This window comes from Lotus japonicus, chromosome 2, assembly GCF_012489685.1.
Source record: "Lotus japonicus ecotype B-129 chromosome 2, LjGifu_v1.2".
Lineage (NCBI taxonomy): Eukaryota > Viridiplantae > Streptophyta > Magnoliopsida > Fabales > Fabaceae > Lotus > Lotus japonicus.
The window spans coordinates 59,432,699-59,447,720 of record NC_080042.1 but is presented as its reverse complement, the minus strand read 5'-3'; the positions used below and the strand labels follow the sequence as shown (position 1 = coordinate 59,447,720).

The 15,022-nt window shown below is 41.4% G+C and overlaps 3 protein-coding genes across 5 annotated transcripts; 1 reads left to right on the top strand and 2 right to left on the bottom strand.

The window, feature by feature from the left end:
* Positions 1-863: 863 nt before the first annotated feature.
* Positions 864-7,600, bottom strand: LOC130738585 (kunitz-type elastase inhibitor BrEI-like). The gene is made up of 2 exons (XM_057590648.1): positions 7,468-7,600; positions 864-1,676 (listed from the first exon to the last, which is right to left on the bottom strand). Exons 1-2 carry the CDS (start codon positions 7,487-7,489, stop codon positions 1,021-1,023), a joined length of 678 nt encoding a protein of 225 aa, XP_057446631.1. The 5' UTR covers positions 7,490-7,600; the 3' UTR covers positions 864-1,020.
* Positions 7,601-9,427: 1,827 nt separating this feature from the next.
* Positions 9,428-12,235, bottom strand: LOC130738584 (disease resistance protein RPV1-like). 3 transcript variants are annotated; one of them, XM_057590647.1, is made up of 4 exons: positions 11,629-12,234; positions 11,036-11,142; positions 10,254-10,928; positions 9,428-10,111 (listed from the first exon to the last, which is right to left on the bottom strand). In XM_057590647.1, exons 3-4 carry the CDS (start codon positions 10,857-10,859, stop codon positions 9,644-9,646), a joined length of 1,074 nt encoding a protein of 357 aa, XP_057446630.1. In that variant the 5' UTR covers positions 10,860-10,928; positions 11,036-11,142; positions 11,629-12,234; the 3' UTR covers positions 9,428-9,643. The 3 variants fall into 3 exon arrangements, with proteins under 3 accessions (XP_057446630.1, XP_057446629.1, XP_057446628.1); XM_057590646.1 differs by having other exon boundaries at positions 11,657-12,234; XM_057590645.1 differs by having other exon boundaries at positions 11,036-12,235.
* A 440-nt stretch (positions 12,236-12,675) lies between these two features.
* LOC130736748 (glutathione S-transferase T2-like) lies at positions 12,676-14,794 on the top strand. The gene is made up of 3 exons (XM_057588538.1): positions 12,676-13,618; positions 14,223-14,351; positions 14,583-14,794. Exons 1-3 carry the CDS (start codon positions 12,676-12,678, stop codon positions 14,792-14,794), a joined length of 1,284 nt encoding a protein of 427 aa, XP_057444521.1.
* Positions 14,795-15,022: the final 228 nt, after the last annotated feature.

Genomic DNA, 15,022 nt, shown 5'->3' with positions numbered 1-15,022 from the left:
GGGAACGCCTTCAGGCCGGTGGCCGCCGTCACTTTCTTGATCAGGATCACCAGGACCTTCACTTCCCCTACCCGAGCCGTCGAAAGACCAAACAGATGAATCGTATTCCTCCTCATCGTCACTCAGGTGCTTAAGAGTGCATAATGAAGGACTTACAGGTAATTCCTCTGTGATCATAGTGGATATGATTGACTAGCACGGGCCAACGGTCTTTTACTTCTCGCATTAAGAATGATTTACCATGTTAAAATCTTGTGTCTCTTCGTTTGTGTGATTTTTAGTTGCTGCCATTATTTTTTATTGCTCCTCCATATTCTTGTAATTAAGTTGAGGAAATTACGATATACGTTGTTGTATTACTCTGTTTGAGTTATTCTTGCTATTATGTTGAATTTAATTTCCATCAGTGTGGCACTAGAGCTCTTTTGTTTTGGGCTATTTAACTTGCTTGAATGATAGATACAGACAAATACAAATATGATAGTCTGTTTGAATACACTAATTATCTCTTTTGGAATGAAAAATGAGTGATTGTTATTTGTGAAAATTTTACATCTTCCCGTGTTTGCTATTGAGAAGTTGAAATCAAAGTTTGACGAGGATTGAAATTTTGAAAATCAACAGGTTTGTGGTTTTATTCGGCAGTATGTAGAATGTTTATAATCACATTGTTAATGAGAAAAATGTAAAATCTTTGTTGGAAGATGATTAAATCTTTGTATGTTTTTAAAACAGAAAATAATAAATTATATTTGTTGAGTTCCTTTATCAATTTGAGGTATAAGAAGGAAAATTCTATTTTTGACCCATCCTTTTTTCCCTCTCTTCAAGATTCACATATATCAGAATAGCAAGTTCAGAGCTTTACTGAATTATATTACTCAAGTTTTTTTTTGGATAAGCATATTACTCAAGTATTATTGATTCATTTTGGTAGTTCTCCATTGTGCGGTGGCTAGCATTTTATTTAATTTTGAGTCCATTCAGCTAGACTCACCACAAAACAAAAAACTGCCAAATTTACACACCGCTAAAATCTTGGTTCTTCAACTCAAGGTATGCGGAAGAAACCTTTTGAAACCTCACATGGTATGGCTTACCAACACCAGCACCAACAGCCATAACTTGGGTTCCATCATCATCTACATAGATCCCCACAGGAGCACAAATAACACCATATACAGAGGGGCAGAAACTGAAGCTATAGATCTCACCTTCATTGGCATGATTATCTCTTTCTTCAAATCTCACAATCTTGAACTTGCTAACAAGGTTCCCTGGGACACCCTGAGTGCTCACAAACCAGAAATCTGATCCTACCTTCGCGAGCCTCCACACTTTTGGCTCCTTGCAGGGGCTCCCTAATATCGGCATCTCAACAGTGAGATCAGTGCTTATTGGGATGTAGCCAACGTCTGATGAGGATGATGTGTGGAACACGGTTGGTGAGCCAATAATGGAAGAAGGGTCGAGGATGATATCAAGAGGGCATGTCTTTTTCCTTGTGTGGCCGAGAGCGAGGCCTCCTTTCTCGGCGGAAACCGGCCTAACGTAGTACTGCACTCCGGGGAGTAGAGGATTCCCTTGCATATCAACCACTGCTGGCTCTGGTTCATCTGCTAGCAGTGGCTGTGTGTTGAGGACTAAAAGAGAAAGGAAACACAGTGGAAGGATTTTTTTTTTGATGCTAACAACAAAGAGAACAAAAGGGAAAAACAAAACAAAGCACGCTACAGCCTAATAGTCCCTATTCCTAGAGAGTCTGCCAAAAGCAAGGGCGCCATGCCAGGCAATGGGTCCTGGAGATGAAGGAGCTCGAGATCTTGCGAAGCACCAGCTTTAGCAAGAAAATCTGCACAAGCATTTCCTTCCCGCAAAGTGTGCTCAATTTGAACAATCCAGCCACGCCGCAGGAGATCACAAATGTTAAAAATCAAGACAGCATACTCATGATGATGGGAAGGAGGATGCTGAATCAAAGTAACAGCCAACATAGAATCAGAATAGCACACCAGTCGCCTATGCCCTTGCTGCCAGGCCAGCTCCAAACCATGAAAAATAGCAAGGAGTTCCATCTTCAACACGCTGCCTCGCGTACGATGTCCCATGAAACCCGAGAGCCAGTCCCCGCTCGCTGCGCGCAGGCAGCCACCAAAACCCAACCGCACCGGGACCCCCAACGCACTACCGTCACAGTTAACTGCCACCGCAGGAGCTAACGGAGCCTTCCACGAGACCAGGCGAGGCGGGGAGACCGAATGCGAAGCAGGCCACACATTCAAAATCAGAGTACGATGCTCCTGAATTGATCGAAGAAGCTGTTCCTCAGGAATTATGGTCTGAGCCAAACAAGCTTGATTTCTGGCATTCCAAATTCCCCAAATGGCTGTCAAAGTCGTAGCTTCCGCGTGGGGAAGCAAACGCTGAAGCCAATCTCGAGGCTCCATAGTCGCAAAAGACACATGATTTGGAGGAAGACCCAGCTTAAGCCAGACTCGACGTGCGAACCAGCAGTCGCGGAGACAGTGCAACACCGATTCCGGATAAAGATTGCAACGGGAGCACAGCGGTGACGCAGCCATATTCCGACGGTACCGCAAGAGATTAACCGGTAGGGCATTATGGCAGCAAAGCCATATCATGAAGAGGATTTTAAAAGGGCCCTTGATGCGCCATATCCAATTCCAATCCAGCGTTGGTGGAGGATTGGGGTCGTGCTTCCAACGCTCCTGAATCAGCCAGTGATACCCGGAGCTCGCGGTATAACTGCCCATCTGTTGCTCTGTCCACACCATGCAGTCAGGCACCCGTGTGTTTAAGACACACTCACGAGCACCAATCGCCTCACGAAGATCACTAGGAATATTAGTATAAAGCTGGGAAAGATTCCAAGCACCATCAACAATTACAGCACGAATTGGTATGCCAACATCATGAATATCCATGGCCACAACCGAGTCACATAACTTGAAGTTCCCAACCCATTCTGTAGACCAAAATGGGGACTCACCATCACCCAACTTGAAGGAAAAGCCATTCCGTATCACATCCCGGGTGCGTTGAATGGATTGCCACACAATGGAGCCGCTCTTTACCGGCAACGACAAAAAGTTACCCTGCACACCATACTTCTCCTTGACCAAAGTTACCCAGGGCTTGCTCTCATTATTAATGAGCTGCCACACATTCTTACCAAGGAGCGCAATGTTATGATCACGAGCCTGACGCAAGCCCAAACCCCCATATTTCTGAGGCTGAGCTACAGTATCCCAATTTACTAACGGAATCCCCTGAGTCCTCGTTCCCTTCCAAACGAACCGTCGAACCACAGCGTCGATATCATTGCAAACACCAGTAGGAACCCAAACATGTTGCATACAATACGTGGACATAGAGGAAAGAACAGATTGAGCCAGAGTAAGTCTGCCCGCCCGATTAAGAAGTTTATGCTTCCAACCAGAAACTCGGGTAGTCACACGGTCGACCATAAACTGGAAGTCCCCTCGAGTTGCCCTTTTATTGAAGATAGGGAAACCCAAGTACTTACCAATGTTAGGAGAAAACTGGATCCCTGTAATCTCAGACATCCTGGTCTTCATTAGTTGCGATAAGTTCCTTTGACCCATAGCCATAGACTTTCCCTCATTGACACGGAGCCCGGAAGCATGGCAGAAAGATGCCAGAATCTCCTTAGCCAAAGTAACCTGCGCGACCGAAGCCCTAGTAAAAAGGAGAAGATCATCAGCAAACAAAAGATGTGACAGTTGGAGGGTAGAACCCTTCACTGTCACAGGTTGCCACCTCCCATCTTGAACCGCCGATGAGATAAGAGAGCTCAACCTTTCCATGCATAAGACAAAGAGATAAGGCGAGAGAGGATCTCCCTGACGAAGCCCTCGCTTGGGGTTAAACCCCTGGAGTCTGTCTCCATTCCAAAGAACTGACAGCTGTACTGATGTCATACAAAACATAATTAGCCGAATGCATTTGTCAGGAAAGCCAAATTCCACCAACGTACTCTCCAGGAACCGCCAGTCAAGTCGATCATAGGCCTTTTCCAAATCCAATTTAAAAATAACATCTCCTTCGCGCCGATTCGTCTTCATCATTGAGTGAACGACCTCCTGAAGAACAATAGCATTATCTGTAGTACTCCGACCAGGGATAAAAGTACTCTGATACGGGCTAATCAAATCATTCAAAAACGGGCGGATCCGGTTAACCAAGACCTTGGAGATGAGCTTGTGGAGAACATTACACAAGCTGATGGGCCGCAACTCCTTAAAAGACTTAGGATTATCCACCTTGGGAATAAGAACAATAAGAGTCTCAGATATGACTGGATCAAAGTGACCAAGCTCAAAAGCATCATGCACAAAGGAGAAAACCGAGTCCCCAACCACCTCCCAATACCTCTTGTAGAAACAGGCTTGAAAACCATCCGGCCCTGGGGCTTTGAAAGAACCCATTTGCTGGATCGCCACAAACACCTCTTCCTTAGAAAGAGGTTTAACCAAGTCCGTAATACCATCTGCCGGAAAGGACGCTAACTGCGGAGTAGAAATACAACTAGGATCCACAGGTTCACAAGTAGCAAACAGGTTAGTGTAAAACTCATGGGCCGCCACCCTGAGGTGCTCAGCATCGGTGCACCAGCTTCCATCAGCTAGCGTGATACCCTGAATGTGGTTTCGCCGTCGACGAATAACCGTTTGAGCATGGAAAAATGCCGTGTTCCGATCCCCAAACTTAACCCATTTTTCCCTGGATTTTTGAAACCACAACATTTCCTCCTGCGCCAAAATCTGTTCCTGCTCTTTCCTTAGCTCCTGTAGGCGTCGATAAAGTGCTGCAGAATCAACCTGTTCTAGTCGCTGCTGAGTATTAAGAATCCGGGCAGCCACCAAACGCTTCCGCTGAAAGATATTTCCGAAGACGTGCTTGTTAAAGCTAAGCGAGTCCTCTTGCACATGCCTAAGAGATGAAGAAAGCCACGGAATCCCCTTCTGCCAAGCCTCTGAAACAACCTGATGATACTGTGGATGATCCATCCAAGCGGCCTCAAATCTAAACGGCTTATTAACAAGTCGAGTCTGTCTAGGGCAACACCGGAGGAAAAGCGGACTATGATCCGAGTGCTGCCGGGGTAGAACCTCTACAGACCCATTAGGGAACCCAACCCGCCATTCCGCATTGGCTAGAGCTCTATCCAGGCGGCGGTGGAGAGGAAGGTGCCCCTGAGCATGCCGGTACCAGGTAAAAGAAAGCCCAAAAGAACCAAGATCAAGAAGCCCGCAAGCCTCAAAATTCTCCACAAACGTTCGAGCTCGGGATGATGAAAACGTACCCCCTCGTTGCTCTGAAATGGCAGCAATATCGTTAAAATCTCCAATCAAGGCCCACGGTCCTTGCACTAACCCAGCGACCCCACGGAGATGGTCCCATAGCCCTTGGCGAGCCGAAGGCGTGGGGCTAGCATAAACCCCCGTTCCAACCCATGACGCTGAAGCTGAACTAAAACGAAGACTGATCGCCTGAGGATGAGAGTCCAAAACAGATACCTGAACCTGTAACGACGTGAGTCCCAAGGCCCACAAACCACCGGAGTGGCCGTGAGCCTCCTCAATAGCTAGAGGCATATAACCCAACCGCAGCCAGAAAGAACTCATGCGCTGGAAAAGAGTATGAGTTTCGAAAATAAAGCAGATGTCAGGCCTCAATCGCTGCACCATGTCCTTGAGATTTCTTTTACAAGTCGCATTTACTGCTCCTCGAACGTTCCAAGACAGAATATTTAAGTTTGTTGTATCTAACATAATCAACAATTAAAGGTGCTGCCCATAATCACCAGATAGATGATTACTGTGAAACTGATGCATTGCTAGATGGCTCGAAAGGGCCTTCCACATTAGAACCCAATTTCTTCACATGAGAAACTCCAGCCCCATCTCTCACTATAATAGCCGACGGTGCTGCATGAGAATTTCCAGTACCTGCATGAAAAGTCCCTGTCTCTGAGCTCGTAGTCCCACCAATTCCCATGCTAGCTTGTGTGTCTCCTGCACCGGCAAATCTATGGGTTGGTAGCGCACCCAACTCACTTTTACGACGTTTCTTCCCGCCTTGGGATTGATCCCGACTGGGTCCAGTTGTCACCCCCACATGGAAATTTTTGAACTGCTTGGCCTCCATATTAAAGGTTCTAGGTAAGAAAACCCCACGTGAGGTTGTGTATAGTTTACCCTTGACGTCACCCGTAGACAAGGGAGCATGTGGACCCTCAGGTTTAGCTACCTGTTTCTTCTTTTTTGCTCTTTTTTCAACAATCATCCATTCACCTGCAACCTCCAAAACAGTGGGATCCTCCTCAATGATCGGGTGAGTAACCGTTTCCTTAGCTTGCGGGACTGCTGTATCTGTTAGAGCTTGTTGTTCCTGGGAGTCTGTGACGTCCATACCTGTCATAGGAGTTTCCTTAGCCACTAGGTCATCCGACGGCGACACGTCGTCAGGGCTCACAGGGTCGGAGGGTAGCGATGGTTCCGGCGCAGCCGGTGTCGAAGGAGTTGTCTGCTCCGAAGCTGCCGGAGTAGGCATTGGCCTAGCCACCGTCGGCGGCGGTGTCGTGCATTCGCGGCCACGGTGACCATAGCAACCACACTTGGGACAGATAATGTGGAGTCCCTCATATTCAACTTTATACCAATATCCTTCAAACCAGAATTTGCCCACAACAGGCTTAGTGAGATCAAGTTGGACACATATTCGGGCAAACCTTCCTCGCTCAGCAGTCAGAGTGTGAGTGTCCACTTTGACAGGAGTGCCCATTAGTTTTGCCATGGACATGAGGAAGCTCTCATCATAGAAAGTGACATTCAAACCCGGCACACGAATCCAAGCCAGAGTAGAATTGATCTTTGCTGCCGGCGAAATAAAGTCCTTGTTCCACGGAGCAACCGCCAAATAATGATCAAAAATCATCCATGGCCCTCCATCCATTACTTTCTGTTTGTCCCCATCATTTTCGAATTTCACCATGTAAAAACCATTCCCAACATCGAGCAGATCAAACTCACCCAAGAGGTCCCATATAGCACGAAGCCTGGCCTTCATAGTCCGGTATCCTAGCGTCTTCCCCAACAGTCCTACCACCAGAGATTCCTTCCATGGCAAACACATGTTATCGATCACTGATTTATCCACATGGAGTCGTGGCAATTGCAGGTTATCATTGACGTAGGTAACCTTCATCTTTCCTGTCTCCCAAAGGTCCTCCAAAGGCTTTGGCAGAGGTTTAATACTATCCCCCATGAGTGTATCCCGGAAAGAGGGACGTGACCCAGGCCCCTCCTTGTCCGGCGGTCTCCCTTGGTTGTTGCTAATTTCAGCCGCCGAGAGCGAAACCCTAGCAGGGTCAATATCCATTTGTTATTACTTTATTTGTTTTGGTTTACAGTGGAAGGATTTGAAACATGGTACCAAGCTTCATTTTTAATTTCTTTCTCTAATTAAGGTTTGCAAATTGCAATGTTTGTGTGTCTTGTAACATTTCATTTCCATCGTTATATAGTGCTCAATTTGGACATCGTGATGGACGGAAAAGAAATTTCAGTGTATGTAACACGTGATTAATATTTTTTTTTTCTGCATTGGAAAAACTACACGTGATTAATATATAGCTTGAAGATATTTTTTTGAAAAATTGTGTTTTAATTTTCACGTCTCCACCTCTAGAGTGATATAGAAATATAGAAGACAAAAATTGATGATACCGTAAGAGCATTTCCAATACTAGTTCTTAGTTCTTAACATTATTCATGTGAGCTCGTACTGCCACATGTGCTTAAGCACCTCTTTGCAGATTTTGCTCTAACCATGGGTTCTTAGTTCTTAGCACTATTCATCTGGTCCCACAATACAGTTATGCTAATTCAATACTTAAGTTAAATGAATGAGAGAGAAAAAATTAATCTTTTATGTTAAGAACTCAAAAAGTAAAACTTCTTATTATATAAGAACATAGTTCTTATTTTTAAGAACTAAGAACTTCACGTCATCCCCTCCAGTGGTTAAGAACTTAGTTCTTAATTTTTAACTCAAAATAAGAACTAAGAACCTTGCATTAGAGATTATCTAAGTGATGTGATAGAATAGATGAGAGAGATGAGAAGAAAAATATGTAATAAATGATATGTAAGAGAACATGAGTGTGAGAATATTTAGGTTTTTTTTAAACTGAAACTAATTTGAATTAACAATGTAGAAATGTGTTTTTTTTTCAGCTTCTTCACAGGAATTTCACGTTGTAAGGCTGGTTTCAGTGTTTCGCGCTGATTTTAGTGTTTCAGACCGATTTTAAGTTTTATTGTCGATTTAAGGTTTCGACCGATTTTAAGCTTTATTGTCGATTTAGTGTGTTTTTGACGATTATAAGGTTTTGTGCCGATTTTGGGGTTTTCATGTCGATTTTAGTGTTTTGGACCGATTTTAGGGTTTTTCATTTCTAATTTTAAAATTCTGGGTCGATTTTAGGGTTTTTTCGATTTTAGGATTTTGGATTGATTTTAGGGGTTTTGGCTGCTTTTTAGAGTTTGGGTTCATTTTAGTGTTTTTTCCGATTTTAAGATTATGGACCAATTTTAGAGTTCAGGGACATTTTTTGAGGTTTCATGCTTATTTTAGTTTTTAAGGCCGATTTTAAGTTTTGTTTTCGATTTTAGGGTTTATGACTGACGGGTTGTTGAACCAAATCCAAATTTATGTATGATTTTTGAACTAAATCCACTTTTAAATCTGTTTTTGAACCAAATCCAGTTGTAAACTAGTTTTGAAAAATATCTGGTTTAAAACCGGTTTTTAACTATCCAGATTTTAAAACTGGTTTTTATCCATATCCATAATTTTAAAACTGGTTTGGATAATAAATCAAACCATATAAGTGGTTTTAAAGTGAATATGGTTTGGTTAACACCCTGTGAATTTACTCACTCAGGAACGAGATTTAATGCTTGACAAACTGAAAGAAAACTTATCAAAGGCCCAAAATTAAATGAAACAGCAAGCTCAGAAGAAGCGAAGGGATGTTGAGTTCAATGTGGATGATTGGGTTTATCCTATTATTCAACAATATATGCTGAAATCTCTGGCTAGAAAACATGGGAGAAATGGGGTTGGATAAAAATAAGTCCATCTGAGTGGCTAAGAGGCAGGAATTATGCTATTGGTGTCAGTTATTAGCTAGGAGTGAATTTGTACATGACTGATCAACCTTGTTCCATAGTGGATCAAGGCAGAATCAGATTTTATGTAATATAAATATATCGACTGCACTTTTTGTACCAGTGCAACATAATCTTTACTCTTCTGTAATGAATAAATTCTAACCTGAAATCTTATATGCATGTTTTTGAATTATAAAGTGAGAAGATCATTTTAACTTTCATTCTCTTTCCTTGTTAATCTTTTATTACTCATATGCTTAATTAGACATACATTGACTCCGCTCATGTTACATAAACTTGTCATGTTGTGTCTGTCTCTCTTCACAAAAATTAAATACGTTAGACCCTAAAAATATAACAATGTCACTAATGATCCATTCTGTTATGCATTACCTATATGGTATAGCATATCGTTCACCACTTCACCCTGTGTACCTCCTAACTGATTCATGATCAAGCAGATAGCTTTCTTGATTGAACGAAATATGGAAACCACAACTTTTAAGGGATGCTTTTACTTTCACCTTTGAAGACACTTCAGATATCCCAAATGAAATCTCAAAGTGATTCCAATAATGCGTACCGTTGAGGCGCCACATCAAACGACCAGGTTTTATCCTAGTCGGCCATACATGACTTGACTCAAGTGACTCAAAATTTCTGGCTATTGCAAGTGTCTTTTGATCATTGGTGATCACCTCATATATACATGAAAACATACCAGTGGTAGTAGCACCTTTGTCCACCTCAAAAACTGCACAAAAAAACAACTCCACATGCTTACCATATAATTTTGAAGCTATATCAAGAGAAATTGAACCGTTGGTACTCTGATGTTGAAACCAATCTGGGACATTGCTCCCTGGAAGCATAACTTCATCAGTAGATTCCTGAAACATTAAAATCAACTTTAGTCCCTAAATGTTTTGCATGAGGAACACAAGCAAGCATTTAGCACTGATAGAAACCATCAAGTGTTCTTTACTCAACAGCTTAAACTTTTAAGATAGTTCAATCTTGAGAAGCACTGACCTCATTGTAAAAGAGACTTGTCATGTGGTCTTGAACTTGCTTATTAATTAGTTTACGGCAGTTGATGAACATCATTCGAGAAAACCTTGGGAATTCCTCTGCACTCAAATTTGATGGGCTGGATAATGTTGGAAACCTTTCCAATGATCTACAATTACTTGTGTCTATATATCTTGTGTTTAGTGGAAGCTTTGGAAGCTCCTGGAGCTTAGAGCAGCCAGTGAGACAAAGTTCAGTAAGGTATTGCAAATTCTGAATGCTACTGGGAAGATGCTCAAGCTTTTGGCAAGAATCCAAGAGTAAGACTTTTAGCCCAATCAGATATTCTATTGACTTTGGTAGTTCTTCAATTGCAGTCCCTTGGAGAAGAATCTCGTGAAGATGTTCCATTTTCTCAACAATCTCAGGAAACTTTCTAACCTTTGAGCAGCCAGTAAGGAGGAGAGTTCGTAGAGATTTTAACTTGAGACGACTCGGAAGAGTCTTGAGATTGGAGCATAATAGAAAGTTCAAAGTAACAAGCTTATCAAGAGACCCAACAGACTCATGCACCTTGGTTAAACTTTTACAGTTGTCTAGGCTGAGACTTTCAAGGTTTGGAATCATTGAGAAGTCTAGAATTTCAGTGAGGTATTCACAGCAGCTAAAGGATACAAGTTTCAAGTCTTTGAATATCTGAGGACAAGCATCATTAGTAAAATAAAAAGCAAAGACTGTTAGCTATGTTATTAAACAACAAGTGTTTGACGCGACTACAACTCAAGTTTAAAGAAACAACATACCTTAGCACCCTTCCACAACTGTTTGATGTGACTACAACTACAACTCAAGTTTACAGAAATAAGCCTCTTTGGATGGAAGTTTGGTGGTAGAGTTGAAGAAGGGTATCCTGGCCAATCAATTAACCTTAGCTCATTAGACAGATATCGAATATCATCTGAAACATGTGCATTGCTGATCATGAGAAGTCTAAGTCTTTTCATATTTGCCAAAGATTCACCCTTTATGTCAACCTTAGAGCAACTCCAATGGGGGTTGCTTAACCTGGTTCCTTAAGTTAAGCTGCGTTCCTTATTTTTCTCCCCCATTGGAGCTTGCTGAGGTGGCGTTGCTAACAGCTCATAGCTAAGCAACGCTCCTTAACTTGCTGCAGCCATTAAAAAATTGCTTTTTCTCTTCCATTCAGCAACAACAGAATAATCGTTAAAAGAAGAGGGAAGAACAGATCAATGAACAAGCATATCCAACAATACAAGGAAACCCAGAAAAGAGATTTAAATTTCAGAAATTTCAACAACAGAAGGGGAAGGGAGATGAACACAGATTAAATTAAACAATTAAAATACACATTTTTTAAACAAATCAAAAAAATTACACAAAAATGGAGAGGATCTCCTCTGAACCTATGAGCCTTTGAGCCTCTGATTCAGCTACCGCCGACCTTTGAGCCTTCAAACCTCCGATCTCCGATCTGGAGGCTTGCATGTCCTCTTAACCTTTGAGGACGCTCGATTTGGGCCTCGATCTGGAGTTTGCCTTCAAACCTTTGAGCCTTTGAGAAGCGAACAGAGGAACGCCGAGAGAACGCGATGGGCTTCGATTGAAAGTGAGAGTGAACGACAGAGAGCGAGAGAGAGCAGCATGGGCTTCGATTGAGAGTGAGAGAGAACGAGAGGGTTTCAGAGGAACATGGCTACATGGATGATCTGGGCTTCGATTGAGTCCGTAAGAAAGAAAGAGGGTTGACAGGGTTGGAGGTGGAGAAAGGAAGGGACGGTTTCGAATCTGGGAAAGGAAAGGGCACGGCGGTTGTGGTCTGAGCTTTGAAGTGAGAGAGAGAAAGAGGGTTTGAGAGGGTGGAGGCTTCGAGAGAGTGGGTGGAGTAAAGAAAGTTTCATACGGTTTGAATTGATGGATGGAGAGTGTGTGAAGAGAAGGAAGCTTCGAGAACGGTGAAAGAGTAATGTCGATTTGGGTGAGATATTGGTGATGTGCTGTCGTTTTGGTTCATAATGTGACCGTTGGGCCCAATATGAGGAAAAAAAATTCATTCTTGTACCGGTTTTTTTAATTAAATGCCAATTTTTTTTAATTAATTCATTCTTAATTAAATGCCAATGTATCTTGGTATAAATAAGATGTTTGTACCAGTTTTTTTTACTTACATTTTTACACTTTCACACAATTTCATTCTTTTCACATACTCAATGGATCCTTCTTTTCAAGCTTATTGTGAGTACTTAAAAATTCAATCTTCACTACTCTTGAAAATTCTTCAAATCCACAAAGCTCAATGTATCAAACACCTCCAAACCAAGTCTCACAACAACCACCTCCAAACCAAGTCTCATAACAACCACCAATCTTTTACCAAAACCAACCACATTATGCCGGTAACAATTCTCCAAATCCACAATATGTAATGTATCAACAACAACCATTCATTTACCAACCACATGCTGGAGATGGTTCCCAAAATCCAACTCATTTTGTGCATCCATTACCACCACCACCAAACTCCTATAGCCCTCAAATTAGTAGCAGTAGTGAAAAAGTACCTGAAACACAATTTGAAGGTATGGTTGATGAGCTTGATGAAACTACTTTCCCTGCTAAAGGAGATGGCCAGAAAACCAAAAAACAACGCTTGAAATGGTGCGAAAATGACGATATAATTCTTCTCCAGACATGGCTCAACATTTCAAAGGATTCGATAACAGGAACTGATCAAAAGGCTGAAACCTTTTGGCGGAGGATTGAACATCAATACAACAAGTACCGCAAAGTAGGTTCTCCTGAGAGGCAATGGTCTCAACTGAAGTCTCGCTTTCATACATTGAGTAAAGCGGTCTCAACTTTTGTCGGTTGCTACAAGAAAGTTACCAACCCTCCGAAGAGCGGCTACTCTGAGAGAGATATCATGGCTGATGCATGTTCATTGTATAATGCAATGGAAAAGACTAAAACATTCAATTTTGAGCATGCATGGCGGGTGTTGAAAGATGAACCCAAGTGGAAAGGAGAAGCAATGTCAATCTATTCTCAGCAGTCACAACATTCTACTGATGGGGTGCACACATCAATCGATGGTTCAAAACATGAGGTAGTACAAATATTTTCCCGTCCACCGGGTCAGAAAGATATGAAGGCAAAGGCAAAGGCTAAGGCAAAGGCAAAGGCTACAACGACTTCCAACAATGAACAAAAGATGGCAGAGGCGGAATCTCTTGTCAAGGAAAAAGAGGAAAGGATGGCAAGACTTGAGCGTTTAAAGAAGAATGACCAGCTGAAGATGTTAAATGATATCCTTTTCCAAGACACATCTAACATGAATGAGGAACAATTAGCAGATTTTAAGAACATATGTGTGTACACTAGGCGCCAATTAGAGGACTTGTTTAAGGAATAATTATTATATTTCTATTTCTTATTTTGTTTTAGTTAATATTATAATGTAATGTTTCTAATTCTTATTGTATTTTAATTAGCCAATATTGTAGTGTTATGCTTTTTATTGTATTTTAATTATAATTGGAGTTACAATTACCCTGGGTTTTTATTACAAAAAGTTTATTGCTGGCACCCGTGATGAGACTACTCTTTTTATTGTATTTTAGCCAAGGAGTTACAATTGGTTCTAATATTTAATGAGCATGCATGCATGTAATTGCTGGCACGTATTTAATAAGCCATGTATTGTTAAAAGCCAATTTTTATTATGTTTCTTATTATTGTTTTTAAAATGTAATCAGCTAACTTGCACGAGCAGGAACCAATGTTGATAGGAATGGAGTTATTGATTTTCATTAAATAGCATTTGTTGGCCAACAAGAAAAATAAAAGTAGTTGGTAGTTATTGATTTTCATTAAAGAGCATTTGTTGGCCAACAAGAAAAATAAATGTAATTGGTTGGAGCACTTGTTTCTCATCTGACTTGTGGATTTGACATGCTTTTTTTGGCATTGCAGGTTCTAATAATGATATCAATGTGCTAAACCAATCTGATGTGTTTACCAATGTGTTGAATGGCACACCTCCTGAAGTGCACTACGTGGTGAACAAAACACAATATCATATGGGTTACTATCTAGCGGATGGTATCTATCCCGAGTGGGTTACATTTATCAAGACAATCCCAATGCCACAAGGAGAAAAAAGACAATTGTTTGCCAAAGCACAAGAAGGAGCAAGAAAGGATGTTGAGCGCGCATTTGGAGTACTCCAATCTCGATTTGCAATTATTCGTGGCCCATCACGCTTCTGGCATGTGAATACCATGAAACAAATAATGTATGCATGCATTATATTGCATAACATGATTGTTGAAGATGAACGTGATGGGTATAATGGTAATTTTGTTTACGACCAAGTAGACAATGCCATCATAACCGCTGAAGTATCTAACGGTCCTATCCCTTCATTTGCAACATTCTTAGAAAGAAGAGGTCATATGAGTCAAAGAGAAATCCATCGCCAACTTCAAGAAGACTTGGTGGAGCATATTTGGGAGCTCTCCGAAAGTAGGAATAATGAAATTTAATCTTTGAGAGAGTTTTCATTATTATTTATTTTGCAATGAATTGTATCTTATTTCGAATTTAATTATATAATATAATGTAATGCATTGTTTTAAATATCATGTCCAATTTTAAATATATTTATATTGTTATAAATATTAATTAATATTTAAATTTAAGTCATGCTTAGTTGGAAATAAAAAATATAAACATATGAGGTACAGTGGGGTCCAACTAAAAGTAAAATAAGC